Source organism: Lissotriton helveticus, chromosome 7 (assembly GCF_964261635.1).
Source record: "Lissotriton helveticus chromosome 7, aLisHel1.1, whole genome shotgun sequence".
Classification (NCBI taxonomy): domain Eukaryota; kingdom Metazoa; phylum Chordata; class Amphibia; order Caudata; family Salamandridae; genus Lissotriton; species Lissotriton helveticus.
The window spans coordinates 457,718,456-457,738,205 of record NC_136068.1 but is presented as its reverse complement, the minus strand read 5'-3'; the positions used below and the strand labels follow the sequence as shown (position 1 = coordinate 457,738,205).

The following is a 19,750-nucleotide window of genomic DNA, read 5'->3' as shown; positions in this document are numbered from 1 at the left end:
AATTCCCCACACTCAGAGTGTGCGATTCGTATTACTGCGTCCAGTCGTACAATGAATATCTGCAGAACTGGGTTCAAAACGGTTTCAAAGACGCAAGAGGTGGCACAATCAAGCATAAAATGCTTTGGGAACAGGTAGTTCTATTACAGAAAGAACTACAAAAGACTGACGTGATCCATACACTAACTCATCAGTGTGATGGTGTTCACGTTGCAGGGAATTCATTGGCTGATGAAGCTGCGAAGGCAGCTGTGCAAATGGCTTCCATAGCTGCAAACACTCGTTCAAAAACAAAAGTAGACGGTGAAACAATGCTAGTGGTCAGTGCCTCAATCAAAGGCAGCTATGCAGCGTTACCTCTAAATTATCCACTCGTATATACATACATAATTGATGCAAACTCCGTTCCTTTTGCTCGAATCCCTGGAGTGGGGGATAGAGTAATTCCAAACAGGAACCGGAGAGGTGCTTTGGTTCACGAAGCACATATGGGAGATGGTCTGACACATCAAGGGATCTTAAAATCTCTAATAGAATTAGAAGAGATGTACTGGTGGCTGGGAATGAGCGTCCAAGTTTACGAATTTGGAATTAATTGCGATGTCTGTTACAGAGATCGTAGCTTTGAAAACCACCAGATACCTGACTACAGTGTAGCCAGCCCAGTTCAGACACCATTGTTAGACAGCATTAGACTATCTACACGCAAACGTACCATGGACGAATGCGGTCCCACAACTATTAGGACTAAATTCATTTGGATGTGGCCTCAGCGCTCGGCTGATGCCCAAACCGTTACAAAAGATTTGCAAGTCTTTATCGGCACATACGCAATCGGCACGCTGCATTCTGACCAGGGTCCGGCGTTTAGTTCTAGAGCTTACAAAGAGGCCATGGCTAGTTTGGGCGTTGCATTGTGGTACTCAAGTCCATTCCATCCTGAGGGAAATGCGGTAGTGGAAAGAAAAAACCGTGACATAAAGCAATCTATAACAGCTAGGGTATTAGGATCGGGTGGCTCAAACATCTAATAGGTGTTCAACGTAGTCTTAATAATCTGCCAAGAAATTCTCTGGGTGGAATCACTCCATAAGAATTACTATTTGGGACTAGAATAATCATCATCCAGGATCTTGATCGTCAAACTTCAGTGGTGGAACAAAAACCCTTTGATATCAAAGACCGTTTGGCTGTTTCACAGGACTTAAATGAAACAAGAAGAAGTCTGAGCAACACAACACAAAAGCCAACGACCACTGAAGAAAACCCACCTGTCACAGCAGGACCTGTCTGGATTCCAAAGATTAAGGATCTAGTCAGAGAAAAGATCGCGGATAAGAAGGAATTTGGGCCTTCTTACAGAAAACCAGTACCTGTCCTAGCAATCCACAGATCAAGAACAGTGTTACTGCCGCCCGTGCTGGAAGAATGGAGAACAGGTCCGTATCCATCGACCTGGTAAAACCACATCATTTGGCCGATAATAAGTAGTAGGCCCAGTGGACTCCCGAGATGTAGCAGATGACCAAATCTTGCTACAATACAAGAGGTTCAAACTGAAAGACTCATCACCTTTGATAAGCCTGCAGTAAGAAAAGAAGGGCTATGCAACACATCCATGGAACTTGTGCCTCTTGAGACCCAAACAGTTCGTCAAGAAAATCCTGTCTACAATGATATAGCCTTTGACTATACAAATATGACAAAGGAAGAAGCAGCTCCAACGATTCCAAACAATTCTGATGCAATTCCAACAATTGACAGAACTGCCTCTGGCTATTTCATCAACTTTGATACATTTTCTGAGGATCCCAGTGAACCTGAAACTACGCCAGCAAATAAAACTTTCAAAGAAAAAAATCACAGAGCTCATTCATCAGCTTGAAAATACATATCTGGTTTCACCATGGGTTGAATTTTGGATTGTGTTAGGTGTACTTTTTCTCCTACTTTGGCTCATCCTTGTTTTAAGTTTGGGAAAGATGATAGATGGAAAATACAGTACAATGGACACAGCAAGTAAGAACATCAACTTGTTCCTGACACCTCACAAATCATCTCATCATGAGCGAAGAGGCCTGTCATCAGTGAACATCACAGCCGTTCCCATACCTGGTGGTATCGCATGGGACATAACTGATTATGACATTTATGGCCCGGTGGAACTGTTGAAGATTCCACACCAGTTTAAGGTTTCTTCGAGTGACTTTGTCTCAACCAGCACATTTTCTGATGATTGGGACTTTGAGACTGTTAATAATATGATGACAGATTTAGAAATGTCAGCTAAATTCACTAAACATGAATACTTAGAAGGTTAATCAGATTATGAACAAATGTATTGTTTTAATCATTATGGTCACCATTATTTGCACAAATTGGCACATCCTAGAAATGTTTTTACTTACTATCAATGGGAACATTGTCCAACGCCACCAGAGGGCAGCTCTAAAACATTTTATGAAAAGTTTCCATACTTCTCAGGTTTTAATGTCACAAATCCCGAAACGTTCTATTTCAAAAATGTGAATAAGACAGGAATGAAAAACATGTTGACCAATACTAAACAAATTTATTCTGCGAACTTTTATGCTCAACTGTCTACATTAGGGTTTAGCTTTTGGAAAGACAACATTGAGACAAAAACTGTCTTGGGCACAAAAGACTGGCAGGTACAAGGTCTAGAAGCCATATTCATAGCCTGCATTATCCCAGAACAAATAATGTTTTTAAATGATACTAGTCAACAAACATCTTGTCTTGGCTTGGCTAAGATAAAAGAGTTAAACAAACCGTCCATACCTAAGCCCACAACTGACAGTAATAGCACTGCAGATGAGGAGGTAGACGTAGAACAGATTTTACAACAGAACAGAACTAATCCTAATTGAAAAAAATGGTTAATCTGGCACACAGACACGAATAACTGTCAAGATAGATTCCTGAACAAAACACAAGGGTTGACAGTAACTAGGCCAGATCCAAGATATTCCCAGGGACAACATCCAGGGATAGTTACAACATACAGTGTAGGAAAACTATGCCTTGAGTGGCTACAAAAATCCACACTTCTAGAAATTAAACACTGAACTTTACTTAAAGAAGGCGTTGATTGACGAGACTTCATACTTGGACATCGTAAACCATGTCAAAAACTGTTTCATATACGCCGGTATGTACTCTACTTACAACGAAGCATGGAAAGTTACGCAAATGGAAACTGCAGAAAGAATACGAGAAATTGATCGTATTAATTTAGAGAAAGCTCTCTCTGTAGTGGACAATGGGTTAACAACTCTGTCCTCCAGAATGTATTCTTTGGACAGCATTGTATCCTCTGCCATTGACATAATAGAGCAGGACTTGCTAATGTTACAACATGGCCAGTCTCAATTATGTTCTATAATGCTGCTAGGCTGGACATTGCAAAATCTCCGTTCAGGATACGTTTCATGGTGTCTAATCAACACCACGTCATTGTTTACTGTCTTTAACCTTACAGATAAACAAATTTCTTTGGCTCAAAGAGAAGCAGACTATACGGTGCTGAGCATAGAAAAACTGGAAAGATTACCATTAACTGTTTCTGAGAAATCAGTGATGGAATGGATAATACATGGCACCATCATGATACCAGTGACAATTTTTCAGTTTCAGTATTGCTTAAGACACATACCAGCGGGCATGTATGAAAGGTTGGGTAAAGAATACATGAAGTCGACCTGGAATTTACCATACACACACAAATGTTTGAGTGGGGGAAAGGAGGTACTTCTTAGTGGAAAAAATTTTAAGAACTCGCTAAGCGGTACACTTTTGTGTCAAGGTATTCATTTACACGGAGCCTGCGAGGGTTCTTCAAATAACCTTTCTTGCCACCTGCACGGTTCTCCAGCAGCAGTGATAGACCCAGTTTTTAGGCAGCTATCCAATGGTAGCTACATAATGTTGAGTGATCACAGCTGTTGTGGAATGATGCCAGGCATAGCCTATCTAGTTTATGTGTCAGCCAGGGTCACTTGTTGTATGCAAGTATTGTTTCCTAAAAGCAAGACAGACGTGGAGTCGCTGTTATGGCCTTCACTGAATATCTTTTCTATACGAATAGATACTTTAAGCAGAATGAAAGCCATTCTTTGGCAAAAAACTGTGCCACGGACCTCGTCCAGAGAAACGTATGATCTGCAAGTCGCAAGGACTTCTGCAGAGATACATGCCCTATTATCAACAAACTGTCCAATACATTTCGCATAAATGTTAGGTCGTATCTTAAACATGTCTGATACCAGTGGTATTGTTCATGTATTTAAGGCAGTTTTTTCAGGACTGTTAGCACCTTTTCAAGCAGTCCTATGCATTTTCCAAATTTTGTGCACTCTGTGTTCGGCGGCCTGCCTCTTCTTTTGGGACTCGTAGCAGGAATTCTATTTTTGTTTCTTCTGCTACGATATGGCAAGTCCAGTCGCCAACGATACCCAGACTACCATGGAGAATGCTCTCCTAGCCATGCGGTACCGTCACAGAATTACACAGATTCTTGGCTTGGCTTGTTTAAGAGATCTGAATACCACATGGTTTCTCTCGTTCAGACTAATCTGGCAAGATTGCATCTTACCTGTTCTACGATGCCTGCTTTGCGGAGAAGAATGCATGTTGGACGTTTGTCTTACACTTCCATCAGCACTGCCAACGGATGTTGACGCTTTGCTAGGTCCGGTAACGGCTCATGCATCGTGTTGCCCCCAACGGCTTCCAATCCTGATGACTGCATTCGTAGAGATCTCACCAGCAACTACAGCTAATGGTGAGGTACGTGGAACAACAGGCACACAGGTACCATCTGCTGCGAACATTGCTAATGCCTATGACGCTGACGGCGATGCTTCTCATCTGTGCACAATTGATCTACTTAATGAAGTAGTTCCACTTTCACCTACTGTGGTAGATGATTTCTTTGCTTGCCTAGATGATTTGATGTTTTCTCCTGACACCGAGAATGACTTTTGAAATCTGCACACAGCGTTCCATGAACTCTGAATTCGGCCTTCATTTTTCAAAAATAAAGCTTCTAACTTTGAAACTCTATTTTTCCTACTATGTTGATTTGACTTTTTCAAAAATTGCATTTTTTTTGGCACAAATTAATCTGCTTAAAGTAGAACTATTCTTAGAGAATAGGAAATTCTTTCCGAACACTTCCTAGAGGCAATATTTTCCTTGTCCTCAAAAACAATAACTGTTTATATATTCTGCTATTGAATGGTCTCAACTTTTTTCTTCTGTAAACCTAGAGCCATTTTATAAAAATGTAAACTCATGATTCATTCAGTTAGCATTGCCAATATCATACTATATGCTTAGGATGAAATCATTCGCGACCTGTACAAATGCTCATTTTTCGTGTGCAACCATGTTGAAATGCATTTTTGTGTATTTTGGGTGGGATTGTAAACACATGCTTTAGATATGTTTTAGTGCTTATAATTTAGTAATGTTAAACATAATAAAGTGGAGTGGGTGTTGTATATGAATTTAGGACACTAGTGTAATTTTTCCGATACATGCCCATATATAGGTATTAATCACCCTATCCTAATATAGGCATAGAAATCATAACCATATTTAGACTTAGCCTACGCAGTCCAAATACGGCATGGCTACTTTCACTAGTTCTGAAAATCCACAACGATTTCTTGGAAAAACCCGCCTTCAACAGCCAGGGACTTCACCTTGCTTGAATATTGATTTAACCAAAAACTCATGGAGTTTTCCAAGAACTGAGTCCTTGATGATGTTATTATGTCCAACCTTACGTCAAACTCGGCACCTTCAAGGTATAAATATGCCCACACTTGCCCAGGCAAACACACGGTGGTTTGGACCAGTTCGACTATCTACCTACACGACACAGCTTGCCGCAGCAAGTGCCGAAGGAAGCCGACCCTCCAGCAGACGCACTGAGAGAGATGCTGTCTTTTCTCTTGCCGAGAAATCCAGCTCCAGTGTTTCCAAGCTACCATTGCGGGTTGTAGGGAAATCGAGTCCTGAGAGAGAGATACCAGACCTCCTTCATTCTAAACCCAGGTACAGAGCTGAGGAAACCCTTAGAGAATTCTTGGATAGGTTCTTGGCAAAAGAATACTGAAACTAAGCTACACCTCACTTACTTCTTCCCTTGTACTAGACCTAGGTTAGGTACACCGAGGTAGGCGTATTTTAGAAGCACCAGTTGAGTACTTTTAGTCTTTATTTATTAATGTATGTATTCTATGTATTTTATGGCTTAGAAACCATATCATGCTTTTACAGTATTAATTTATAATACTCTTCGTACTGTACGCATTGTACTTTGCATCCAGTATTACGATTGTTGCAGTTCATTTCCTCTGCATGAGAAAGAAGACTGTTCAATAAATGCTTTTTATTGAAATCGCCCGTCTCTCTATTTCTCTGCACCTCTGGTGAAACGAAGCATGCACGATTGACTGAGTGAAATAACTATCTATTGTTTCCGCAACTCTAGAGATACATTTCTTATTCTTGGAAAACAAAGTTGTCATGTTTATGCGGTTGTCAGAAACTAATCCCTTCTTGTTCATTCGAGAAAGTTTCTAGTGACCTCTGAGCTAGCTGGCACTCACAATTACGTCTAATATATTCGATAGAGACCTAGTAGACCTCAGTCCTACGTCAAATCTATAGTATATATTATTCCAAAGCGCATTCTATTGGGGATATAGGAACTACATTACACCATCTCTGCGGGGACATGAGCATCAGTATACTCATCTCTGTGGGGACCTGGCCATTACTGGGATCAAACATTACCTCTGTAGGTATTTCAACATGGCTTTAATCACACATCATGTCTGTCGGGATCTGGGCATCACTATAATCACACATAATCTCTGTAGTGCCATGGGTATTACTATAAATAAACACTGTCTCTACAAGTATTTCAACATGGTTATCATCACACACTATCTCTGAGGGGATTTGAGAACAAGTATAATAACGCACTTTATCTGTGGGACCTCAGCATTGCTATAACCACACTTTATCTCTGTGGGGGACCTTGGAATCACTATGATTACACTCTATCTCTGTGGGGGCCTGGTCATTACTGGGATCAAACAAATATCTTTGTATGGATTTCAACATGGTTATCATCACACACTATCTCTAAGGGGACTAGAAAATTACTATAGTCACACACTATCTCTGTGGGGACCTGGGCATCAGCATAATCACACTCTCTCTGTGGGGACCTGGGCATCATTATAATCACACACCATCTCTGTGGGGACCAGGCCACCAACAGTATAATCACAAACACTACCTCTGTGGGGACCTGGGCATCAGTATAATCACACACCATCTCTGTGGGGACCAGGGCATCAATATAATCACACACCATCTCTGTGGGGCCTGAGCATCAGTATAATCACACACTACCTCTGTGGGGACCCGGCCATTACTGGGATTAAACATGGCTTTAATCACTCACCAGCTCTGTGGGGACCTGGGTATCACTATAATCACACACTACCTGTGTGGGAACCTGGTCATGATTGGAAACACCCACTATCTCTGATGGGATTTCAACATGATTGTCATCACACACTATCGCTGAAGCGACTTGAACATGACTATAATCACACACTATTTCTGTCGGGATCTGGGCATCACTATAATCACACATAATCTCAGTAGTGCCATGGGTATTACTATAAATAAACACTGTCTCTTCAAGTATTTCAACATGGTTATCATCACATACTATCTCTGAGGGGATTTGAGAACAACTATAATAACGCACTATATCTGTGGGGATCTGTGGGGACCTGAGCATTGCCATAATCACACTTTATCCATGTGGGGGACCTTGGAATCACTATGATTTCACTCTATCTCTGTGGGGATCTGGACATTACTAGGATCAAACATGATCTTTGTATGGATTTCAACATGGTTACCACACACTGTCTCTGAGGGGACTAGAACATTACTATAATCACACACCATCTCTGTGGGGATCTGGCCAACAGTATGATCACACACTATCTCTGTGTAGACCTGGGCATTGGTATATTCACACACCATCTCTGTGGGGATCTGGCCAACAGTATAATCACACACTATCTATTTGGGGACCTGGGCATCAGTATAATCACACACCATCCCTGTGGGGACCAGGGCATCAGTATAATCACACACCATCTTTGTGGGGACCTGGGCATCAGTTTAATCACACACCATCTCTGTGGGGACCTGGGCTTCAGCATAATCACACACCCTCTCTGTGGGGACCTGAACATCAGTATAATCACACACTATCCTAGTGGGGACATGGCCATTACTGGGATCAAAAATTACTTTTATAGGGATTTCAACATGGTTTTAATCACACACTATATATGAGGGGACGTTTAATGTTACTATAATCACACACTATCTCTGTGGGGACCCGAACATCAGTATAATCACACACTATCGCTATGGGGACCTCGGCATCAGTACGATCACACACTATCTCTGTTGCGACCTCAGCTTGATTGAAGACATCCATTACCTCTGCTGGTATTTCAACATGATTATCATCACATGCTATCTCTGAGAGGACTTGAACACAACTATAATCACACACTATCTCTGTGGGGACTTGGGAACCACTCTAATCACACACTATCTCTATGGTGACTTGGCCATCACTATAACCACACACTGTCCATATCAGTTCGTGACCATTATTATACTCGCATACCATCTCCAGTCATGCAAAGTTGTCGGCTAGGCGGGAAGTTTCCAAAAATGGATTTAGGTAATCTGACCCTGGCTTTCCCACCTGACCACACTGCATGCTTTTTAGCTTGCCTATTGGTTTGTCTAGGTATTATTTGATTTTTTCATACAATCTAACTCCTTGTTTCTCTCTGAAAATGTGTTCAATGTATGTAAGTCTAATTACATGGACTTGCTCTGCTACTTTTTCTAGTGACACATTCATACGTCTTATTTGGGCCCTGATGACACAAGCAGCTATTCATATATGAATAATCTACCATTAAATGTAAGGCTATATTGAAATAAACCCTTTAACCATTTGTTCATCAATGTATTAATTCACAATAGACAATTTTGGAGCAAGCCCTCACAAGGATAGTAACACGTATTCAAGTCCCCACAATGATGGTTCTGTGCGCATGACTAAATTAAGTAAGCATGGGCAGATTTTGCGGATTCGCAATCCGCGAATTTGCGGATTTGCGTATTCGCGGATTGCGAAAATACGCGAAATCCGCGAATTCTCGCGGATTAGCGGATTTTTTGGGGGTGTGTATGTTCGCACGGGTTTCTGCAAGTTCGCGAGGGTTTTGTACTATTTCGCAAATTGCGAACTTACTTGTCGGGTCGCCAGTTTAGCGAACTTGTTGTTTCTACGTGCCCAGCCTGTTTGCTAAGCTTTCTTCATCACTGCCACCCTCTGTCACCACTGGCACTCTCTTTGGTCACCCATGCCACCCTCTGGCTCACCCATGTCACCCTCTGTGTCATCACATCACCCTCTAGTTTACCAGTGTACATTATTGGGGCAAAGCAAAGCACTGCCATCATCTGTCAACACTGGCACTCTGGTTCACCCATGCCACCCTCTGGCTGGCACACCCATGCCACCCTCAGTGTCATCACAACACCCTCTGATTGACCACTGAGTGAACAAACACCTGCTAAGTGCCTTAAGTTTTGCAAACAACAACACCTGCCCTGCCCCAACTGACATTAATGAAGGCTGGCACCTGCTTGTCTGCTCCCTTTCCTTTTTGTTGCAAATGCAAAGTAAATAATTTTTTTTAACAGGATGCAATGGCATACTTGTAACTATTCTGTGACTGTCAGAGCAGGGTCACACAATAGTTGCAAGTAGGCAACCGGATTCTGGAGGGCCCCTTCAGGAAGCACTACAGGTAAATGGTTACAAATGATGAGCTCGAACTTTTGCACCTGCTCGTTCGTTTTGCTTTTGCAAAACTCGTTTTTCGGTAATTTCGCCCTATTCGCGGGGCGCGTCGTAGTGCGAACTGGCCCGTGGAGGCCGCGAACTCGTGCGAGTTACCTCAAGGTTGAGTATGGGCGCCGCCATTTTGTTTGCGTGACGTATTTCCGTTTCCGCCCGCTAAGTGTAATCTCGCCCGACTGGCGCCTTGCGAATACAAGTTCGCACGAGTTCGCGAGAGAAATCGCGTGCGAACTTACTTACGCGCACGTGATCGGGCCGCCATCTTGTTTTTCATTCATTCCTAAGTGTCTGGGTATGGTGTTTCTATCCTCTCTATATCTCTGCCATCCTTTGCTTGTTTTACTATTTTTTTGATCTATTTAACTTATTTTCTATCCCTGTATTTTTCTAGATCTATATTTTTGTGTTTTAGGCTATTTTTGTTTACTTTTGAACTACTTTTTTAAACTTTTACTTTCCTTCTTCTCTACTCTTATTCTTTTTCATTTTATCTCCTTACCTGCCCAGAACATGGTGAAGACAGCAGTCAAGCTGCCCAAGACGGGCACCGCAGCCCGTGCCCGGCTCCCGTGTGGTCGATTGAGGGCGGAAATGGTGGTGCCCTGGGAGATTTTCAGCCCTGAGGAGGTGGGCGCACTTGTTTTTTACGTGCAGCGCCGTCTCCCCAGGACCATCGCGGCAGGCGGCAGGATTGCTGCTGGTTACACCAACAGCCAGGAGCGACGGAAGCGGTGGGGGCAGGTGTGCCGGGCCCTTTTTAAGATCACGGGGGTCCAGCGCACCTACAATCAGGTCACCCACCGCTGGACCGACATCCTTGACCGAGAGCGTGACCTGCTAGACGTGCTGGGAGTGGAGGTCCCCGGTCTTGGTGAGTAGTAGTAGCAATTTTTTCATTAATATTTCAAAATCTTCTGTGCATTTCAGGTGCACTGTTCTCCTTCTCTGTGCCGGTGCCACTGCTTATTTGTTATCTATTTTGTGTTCATTTAATTGGGCTGAGTATGAGTGTATTTTACAGAACTGCGTAATGCTAGACACAAAGGGGCAGATTTACAAGCCCCTTGTTCCACGTTTACACTGCCTTACCTGACGCACAGCGACGTAAACGTGGCGCATCCCTGCGAGTCATGTACAACGTTACGTGATGCATCTCTAAGGAGATGCGCCACGTGAATGCCTGGGCCTGCGCCTCAATGGGTGCGTTCCCACGCAGGGGGGGAGTGGGGGGTGGGTGGTGCCGGTCAGGCAGATGTGTGCCTCGCAAAAGTGCCTGCGTAAAATCTACAAGATTTAGCGCAGGCACTTCCGCGACGCTGCTATGTCAATTCTTTATGCCTGCTTGCTTGAAGCAGGCGTAAGGACTGATGCGGTATGTAGAGTATTGGGCAGCCCTGAGCACTGCTATAGTTGCATTGCGCCCACGAAGCGACTCTAGAGATGCGCCCCTATTTCGTCACGAGATGCGTTACGCATCTGCCTACCCTTGCGCCAGGGTTTGCCGCATTGTAATAGCGGCGCATCTGCCGTGACGCAAGGTTAGTTTTGCGTTACGTATTTGTTCTGGTGCACATCTGGAGGTGTCCAGCTCAGAACTCGTAAGTATGCCCGTAAGTGTCAGATTAGCAATTACCTGCGCATCCCTGCAAAGTGTGTGGCACGGCAGCACCACCCATGGTGCGCCGTATTTACAATGCGGCACACCATGGTCCCAAAACGTCACCGAAGCGTTACGCATCGGTGCCGTAAAGGCGGCTCTTTGATGGAGTTGCGTTGCAACGATGGCGCAGCTCCAGCAATGCTGCATCAAGCCGTAAGTCTGCTTCATGCAGGCGCAGGGTTTCAGTGACGCATCATTGTCCTAAATGACTGATTGAAATTTTATATATTCCCCATAGCCACTTTTAGCATGCGTTCCTGCGCAGGAACGCCATCCCTTGCGATGGAATGCTCCCTAATGGCGCAGGGTTTTAGAATGGGATGCATCTCCCATATGCGTCACGTTGTTAATATACGCCAGACCATGGCGCCTCTCTTGTGGCGCTGCGTCACAAAATTGACGCAAGAATGGAGCAGAAGAGCTGCAAGGGGCTTGTAAATCTGCCCCTAGAGTAGAGGCTCAGGTGCAGTCCTTCCATTGTAGCCCTCTTTTTGGCTGAAATAGTAGGTTCTTGTTCTTTCTAAATGTTTGATTTGGTTGACAAGGACATCGGCAAGCAGCAATCATCAATGTTTTCTGTTATTTCTTTCATGTTGTACGTCAGGTCCGCCCAGGGGCAAGCGGGCGGAAAAGGAGGATGCAGCAGTGGCTCCAAAGGAGGAGGATGCAGGCCAGGGCGGCGAGTGCTCCTTTGCTGGCCCCAGTAAGTTTTCATTTAAATATAGAGGACCTATTGTTGTCCAAGCATTCCTAATTTAATTGTTTCGAAATAGTGTTTAGATAGGAGCAAAATCCATAATACTACTGTTGCAGGGACACTTCTCCACAAACCGAACTATGGACACCAAAGACCAGAGTAATAATATTTCAGAGTGGCGTGTTTGGCACACTGTATAAATAAACCTGCTAGTGTCAGCAGCACAGATTCCTCCTTCCAAAAATTGCAAAACTTTTCGCTCAGTCACTCTAGTCTGGACTCTCTGGAGGAAAAACTACAGAGTCAATTCAAGTTTAAAAGCTTTATTAAAAGTTTAAGTAAACACATATATTAAAATAAAGTTAGTTGGAAATGGAAAAGTGCTTGGTGCAGAGTTGATGAGTACTGGATTGGTAGAAATTTCTTGTGGTCGAGCCGAGCTTTCACCTGGTTTCAAGTTGATGTTCCTCTTGTCCTTAGAAGTCCAGTTTCTGTCTGTTCAGAGAAAAATAATGTGTGTTAAAATTAAGCAAGCATTCAACAATTGTGACAAAAAAATTAAGCAAGACAACAGCTTTCCCTGGAAGGAGGGACATTTACTTTAGACTAGAGTAGACAGTCAATTACTTTTTCAGTTGTTTTCACATTTTTTCATTCATAGACCAAATACTAGTGGAGTGGTGTAATCTAACATTCTTAAATCTACTTTGTAGGTGGAACATCAGGTGGCGGGGCCAGCTCGGATGTGGTCATCATTGACTCGGAGTCCGAGGGTCAATCTGGGGAGGAGGCGGCGCTAGAGGAGTCGGACCAAGAAGAAGTACAGACTGTGAGGAAGGAGACAGTGGCGGTGGCGAGTACAGGTAAGCTGGATCATGGTACTATCTGACTCTTAGATAGGATATGATGTGTATCCAGTGGTGGCCCAGTGACAAATTACAATATGGTAATTACAGCAGGCTGGGACCGAAAGACAGATAGAGGCAGAGACAGAGAGAGAGGAAGACAGAAGGAGAGAGAGAGAGAGAGGGGTGGAGCCAGAGGGAGGGTGAGGGAGGGAGACAGAGAGAGAGAGACAGCGAGGTAGAGGGAGACAAAGGGAGACAGAAAGAGGGAGACAGAGAGAGAGAGAGAGAGAGAGAGAGAGAGAGAGAGGGAGGGAAACAGACATATCGCCTGGGCCTGGTGCAGATGATACGGTTGCTGGTGTGGTTAACGGCTCAGAGGAAAAATCACTCACTTCTGCCACATCTCTTTCATATGAAAGAGCACCAAACCAAGGATACAAGAGAGTTGTGGGAAGGGAAATGGTGATTCAAGCGCCCCTCCCTGCGGACGCCCATGATACTGGCCTGAATAGTTTTGTACTGCCCTGGCTAGTTGCTAGTTGTACTGTGACACAACTTCCTGCTGAATCATTTTGTGTTAATCATATTCCTAAAGAGCATTGCTTACAGATTATGTCTTTCTTTCTTCATATAGTTGGCAATACTAAAACCTCCAAACCAACGAGGAGTATGCTGGCTGTACTGGCCCGGCAACGGAGGCTGGAAGCAACTGTTGCGGAATATCGGCGACTGGTGGAACTCGAGGGGGATGACACGCACTCCAGTGCATCCAACTTAACATCGTCTACATCCTCCTCTGTTACCCCACGTTCTGCCGGTAAGCACAGTGTTCCAGCGAACCGGAGCCGTGCCGGAAGACGCCACCGCCGAGCAGCAAAAGCTGCACCTCGCAGCACTGTTAAAGGTCGCTTGTGCCGTGCACTCCGCAGAGTGTCAGACCTAGAGGCGGAGGTCCAGAAATGGCACAAATTTCAAAATGTGGTGGAGGGCCTCCGCCTAGAGCAAGCCATCCTCCAAGAAAAATATGATGCCCTGGCCCTAAAGCATGATGCCCTGGAGGCCAAACTTACCAGCTTGCATCCCTAGAGTGTCCCTTGCCCCTTTTTTTGAGACTTTTGGGGGGGTGGGAATTGGGAGTTGGGTTTTTTGGGGACTTTTGAGGACTATTTGTTGGGGTTAGGGAGGGTCTTGCGGGAGATTATTTTGTTAGGGATATAAATATACTTTTTCAAACTTTATCTGAGCATACCTGTTTTTTTACTACTTTTGAGCTGGGTGGGTGGTGGTTTTGCAGTAATTTCATTTAACTGAACACTGTCATCGTGTTGGTTCACGTGCAATAGGCCAAATGTTTTCCTAAGTAAATGCCTGTCACAGAGTTTGTTAATTCAAGAGCCCTAGGACTTTGCTGCTAGTACCACTGTCACTCTCTCGCCTCTCCGAATACTCCATTATACTACCTCCCATCCAAAAGCTTATCTTACCTGTAATTTGTGTTTGAGGGCTGGCTCCACCTGGAATTCACAGAGTCCTAACGCGTTCTGCAGCAGGGCCACAACTGGAGTTTCCCGGCGTGGATTTTCTGCAAAACAAAAACAATCAACATTAGAAATGTGGTAGCGGTGCTGACACAATCCTAAAACCTAGAAGCCCCAGAGACAGCACCCCTGAGACAGGCAAGCGAGCAATATAACGCCTACACGTTCACGTGCAATAGGCCAAATGTTTTCCTAAGTAAATGCCTGTCACAGAGTTTGTTAATTCAAGAGCCCTAGGACTTTGCTGCTAGTACCACTGTCACTCTCTCGCCTCTCCGAATACTCCATTATACTACCTCCCATCCAAAAGCTTATCTTACCTGTAATTTGTGTTTGAGGGCTGGCTCCACCTGGAATTCACAGAGTCCTAACGCGTTCTGCAGCAGGGCCACAACTGGAGTTTCCCGGCGTGGATTTTCTGCAAAACAAAAACAATCAACATTAGAAATGTGGTAGCGGTGCTGACACAATCCTAAAACCTAGAAGCCCCAGAGACAGCACCCCTGAGACAGGCAAGCGAGCAATATAACGCCTACACGTTCACGTGCAATAGGCCAAATGTTTTCCTAAGTAAATGCCTGTCACAGAGTTTGTTAATTCAAGAGCCCTAGGACTTTGCTGCTAGTACCACTGTCACTCTCTCGCCTCTCCGAATACTCCATTATACTACCTCCCATCCAAAAGCTTATCTTACCTGTAATTTGTGTTTGAGGGCTGGCTCCACCTGGAATTCACAGAGTCCTAACGCGTTCTGCAGCAGGGCCACAACTGGAGTTTCCCGGCGTGGATTTTCTGCAAAACAAAAACAATCAACATTAGAAATGTGGTAGCGGTGCTGACACAATCCTAAAACCTAGAAGCCCCAGAGACAGCACCCCTGAGACAGGCAAGCGAGCAATATAACGCCTACACGTTCACGTGCAATAGGCCAAATGTTTTCCTAAGTAAATGCCTGTCACAGAGTTTGTTAATTCAAGAGCCCTAGGACTTTGCTGCTAGTACCACTGTCACTCTCTCGCCTCTCCGAATACTCCATTATACTACCTCCCATCCAAAAGCTTATCTTACCTGTAATTTGTGTTTGAGGGCTGGCTCCACCTGGAATTCACAGAGTCCTAACGCGTTCTGCAGCAGGGCCACAACTGGAGTTTCCCGGCGTGGATTTTCTGCAAAACAAAAACAATCAACATTAGAAATGTGGTAGCGGTGCTGACACAATCCTAAAACCTAGAAGCCCCAGAGACAGCACCCCTGAGACAGGCAAGCGAGCAATATAACGCCTACACGTTCACGTGCAATAGGCCAAATGTTTTCCTAAGTAAATGCCTGTCACAGAGTTTGTTAATTCAAGAGCCCTAGGACTTTGCTGCTAGTACCACTGTCACTCTCTCGCCTCTCCGAATACTCCATTATACTACCTCCCATCCAAAAGCTTATCTTACCTGTAATTTGTGTTTGAGGGCTGGCTCCTTCATTTCTTCATTGTGCAGAATCCAGGCATCAGCATTATGGGTAATGGATAGGGTGAGTCTGGAGGAGGAGGACTCAGGATAGACGACCAGGACTGAGTTCTTGTCAACTAACTGTTGTGAACCTGAGGAATGCTGCGGCATCAAAATCAAGATAGTTCTGTTGATGGGCTTGTTGTTTTATTGGTTGATTACAGTTTTGTTGGGAATGTGATGAAGCACTTGCTAAAGAAAGGCAGACACACAGGAATAAAAGTGAATAAGGAGGACTATTTACAATTAATGAATGATTGAGTCATTTTCAGAACTCGCTGTCAGGGAAGCAGAACTCGTCCTCATACTCTGCTAACTCATCAGTCGGGGTTACTTCTGGTAACTGAGGAGAACTTTCCTCGGGTAGGGCGGTGTCCTCTTCTTCCTGCGTGCATTCTCGTACTCTGTAATCTGGTGGTATGAAGTGCTGGTTCATCTTTATCAAGGTGAGCCGCTCCACATTTGCGGGCAAGAGGCGGGACCTTTTGGAAGTCACAATGCCACCAGCAGAACTAAAAACACGTTCTGAAGACACGCTTGCGAGTGGGCAAGACAAGTAATTGATAGCCAGGTTGGTGAGCTCTCGCCATATTTTTCTTTTCCCATGCCAATACGCCAATGGGTCCTCAGTAATATTGACCTCTGTTGAGTCATCCAGATAGGCCTGCACCATTGAAAGAATGTCCTCCCGGATTCCTGTACTTTGCACTTCTGTGTCCTTTCTAGGACCAGGAAACCCTAGCTGAGTTAGCCAACTCGCTTCAGACATATCGCATGCGCCTGGTGGAGATGATACGGTTGCTGGTGTGGTTAACGGCTCAGAGGAAAAATCACTCACTTCTGCCACAGGCACAGATGGTGAAGTGCTTTTTTGGGACGCCTGATCGCCTGCTGATTCACTAGTAGTACTGTCTTCTCCTACAGTTTCCTTCCGTTCTATTTCAAAACGAATGGCTGACTGAGCTAGCCAACCTTTGTACTCTGTAACATCCGATGTTTCAAAAGGAATTATTACTTTGCCAAACAATGGCTTTTTGTAACGTGGATCCAGAATAGTAGCACAAATGTAGTGCTGTTGTTTCTTGATATTTACAAGCCGTTCATTGCTAACTAGGCGTTGTAATAATCTCTGCGCCAACTCATGTGCTTCGTTCTTTCCAACGTCCTTTAATTGTGAAGACACCACCTTGACTTGGTGCTCGAGCTTCAGCAACAGTGGGATAGCTTTGCTCAAAGAACAGTCCTCCCTGCTCACGTCACGCGTGAAGACCTCAAAAGGCCGAAGCATGTCTGTCAGGCTTTTAACTAGCTGCCATTGCTCCACCGCTAGTATCATTCCTGTCGTATCACCACCCAGGTTGTAGAAATACTCATTGACTACTGGAAACAGCTCATGCAGACGCTCAAGCATGTAGAAGGTTGAGTTCCAACGTGTTGCCACCTCCTGGATAAGTGCTTTCACTGGCATTCTACGTTCATTTTGCTTGCGCCTCAGCTCCTTCCGGGCCTTAAAAGAATGGTTGAAATGTGTGCATATTCTTCTGCAGATGGTCAGTGTTTTGTCGACTGCAAGTTCTTTTTTCAAAAAATTTTGCACAACAAGGTTGATACAGTGCGCCAAACACGGCACTCTGAAATAGAAACCGTCCGCCATGGCCCTAACTACATTGCTGCCATTATCTGTAGAAACATAACCAACCTTGCAATGTCTTGGGCGCAGCCATTGCAAGACCTTTTTGTTAAAGTCAGCCAAAATGTTGACTGCAGTATGACTTTTCTCCATGCCAAACATGGCTAATGTTGCATGTTTACGAGCACCCTTAAAAATCTCGACCAAGTCACCACCTGCATTTATCTGTTTAATAACCCCTGAAAAAGAGACCCAGTGTGCAGTGATGCACATGTAATCAGTGGCTGCGCAACTGGTCCACATGTCTGTTGTCAGGTGTATAGTGTGAACAGCACTCTTCTGCAAAGCTGCCCCCACCAACTCAAGCACCTCTTTGTGTAGTGCTGGAACAGCAACCCTGGCAAAATAGTACCGGCTAGGAACCTTCCATTTAGGGGCCAATGTTGCCACGAGTTCAAGGAAACCCACACCTTCGACAAACGAAAAAGGGAGAAGGTCCACCGCTAGCATTTTTGCCAGCTTAGTGTTATAGAGGCGTACAGTTGGGTGGTTGCGTTGAAATTGCGCATCTGAGGAGAACATGGCTGAAATGGTGCGCTGGACAAATTTACGGGATGATGCTGATGCCTTCTTCGACCCACTTCTGATCAGTGTTGACATTTTCCGCATTGGTGTGTCTCCCAGACTCTCAGTGTGCCTGCTATGTGTTACGGAGGGTGTGGTGCTGCAAGGGGTACTGGGTGCAACCGGACACATGTCTGACGCTTCTTCTACCTCCCCATCATCTTCAGATGAAACACCTACTATGGGTATATTTTGGCCACTTGCCCTTTGGGATCGCTTTCCCTTGACGTTTGCTAGGTGCGGAAACCATTCGACAGCGTGCTTTCTTTCAAGATGACCTATCTGGCCTCCGGTTCCATAGTTGGTACCAGTCTTACCACGGCTAACGCTAGTCTTACAAATGCAACAAACGGCTATGTTATCATATTTTTCATGGACACTAAAAAAGTTCCAAACTGGGGACTGGAAACTTCTGGTTTTGCCGCACGAGGTGATACTGCTGCCAATGCCAGATGAAGCAGTGGTGGATGAGCCTTGCAGACATCTACTGGGTTGTGCAATTATTGCAGCAACCTTACTTGAGGGAGTCGAGCTGGATGGAGTCCCCCTCCGGGGAGAAAATATGGGAGCTGTAGGTTTTGTTGAACTTGTGGTACTACTTGACTGCGTTGGTGGTGCTACCAGTGGCACGTCGCCAGGGTCACGCTCAGCATGACGTCGGGATAGGGTGTAAATGTCTGTCTGCTGCATGGCCGGTGTGGCTGGACTGACATGTGTGATGACTAGGTCATTGCTGTCATCCTCTTCAACAACATCAGAATGCACCACTTCATCAAGTCCGACGTTCGGATCCATAAGTATGAGCTTTCCGGGGCCCTTCCTTTTAACATTTGATACCTTTCGCAGCTCATGGTGTGCCTCCCTCTCAGACGTCGGAGATGGTTGCCAATCTAGATCCAGATCATCTGATGGAGCGGGGCTTGAAGAGGAACTTCTACACACCCTCCTTGATCTTTTCCTTGCTGGGGAGCTGGGAGAAAATGAATCATCAGGAGGAGTGGCTTCGTCTTCCTGACATGATACCCCGGCTCCAAAGTCAATTTCCTCCTGTGCCCCTACTTCTGGAAGAACAACCATTGTGGGCACTTGCACCGCTCCATGGCCATCTTCACTGACCTCTACTTGCAAGTCTCCATGGACCTCTCCTTCTCGGCCTTCTCCTTCTCGGCCTTCTCCTTCTCGGCCTTCTCCTTCTCGGCCTTCTCCTTCTCGGCCTTCTCCTTCTCGGCCTTC

At 44.9% G+C, this 19,750-nt stretch overlaps 1 protein-coding gene across 1 annotated transcript; it reads right to left on the bottom strand.

The window, feature by feature from the left end:
- Positions 1-15,859: 15,859 nt before the first annotated feature.
- LOC144766816 (zinc finger BED domain-containing protein 6-like) lies at positions 15,860-19,394 on the bottom strand. The gene is made up of 2 exons (XM_078650544.1): positions 16,204-19,394; positions 15,860-15,927 (listed from the first exon to the last, which is right to left on the bottom strand). Exon 1 carries the CDS (start codon positions 19,310-19,312, stop codon positions 16,532-16,534), a length of 2,781 nt encoding a protein of 926 aa, XP_078506670.1. The 5' UTR covers positions 19,313-19,394; the 3' UTR covers positions 15,860-15,927; positions 16,204-16,531.
- Positions 19,395-19,750: the final 356 nt, after the last annotated feature.

Coding starts and splice junctions, on each gene's coding strand:
- LOC144766816 (XM_078650544.1), bottom strand. CDS start 19,312: ATGGATCCGAACGTCGGACTTGATGAAGTGGTGCATTCTGATGTTGTT.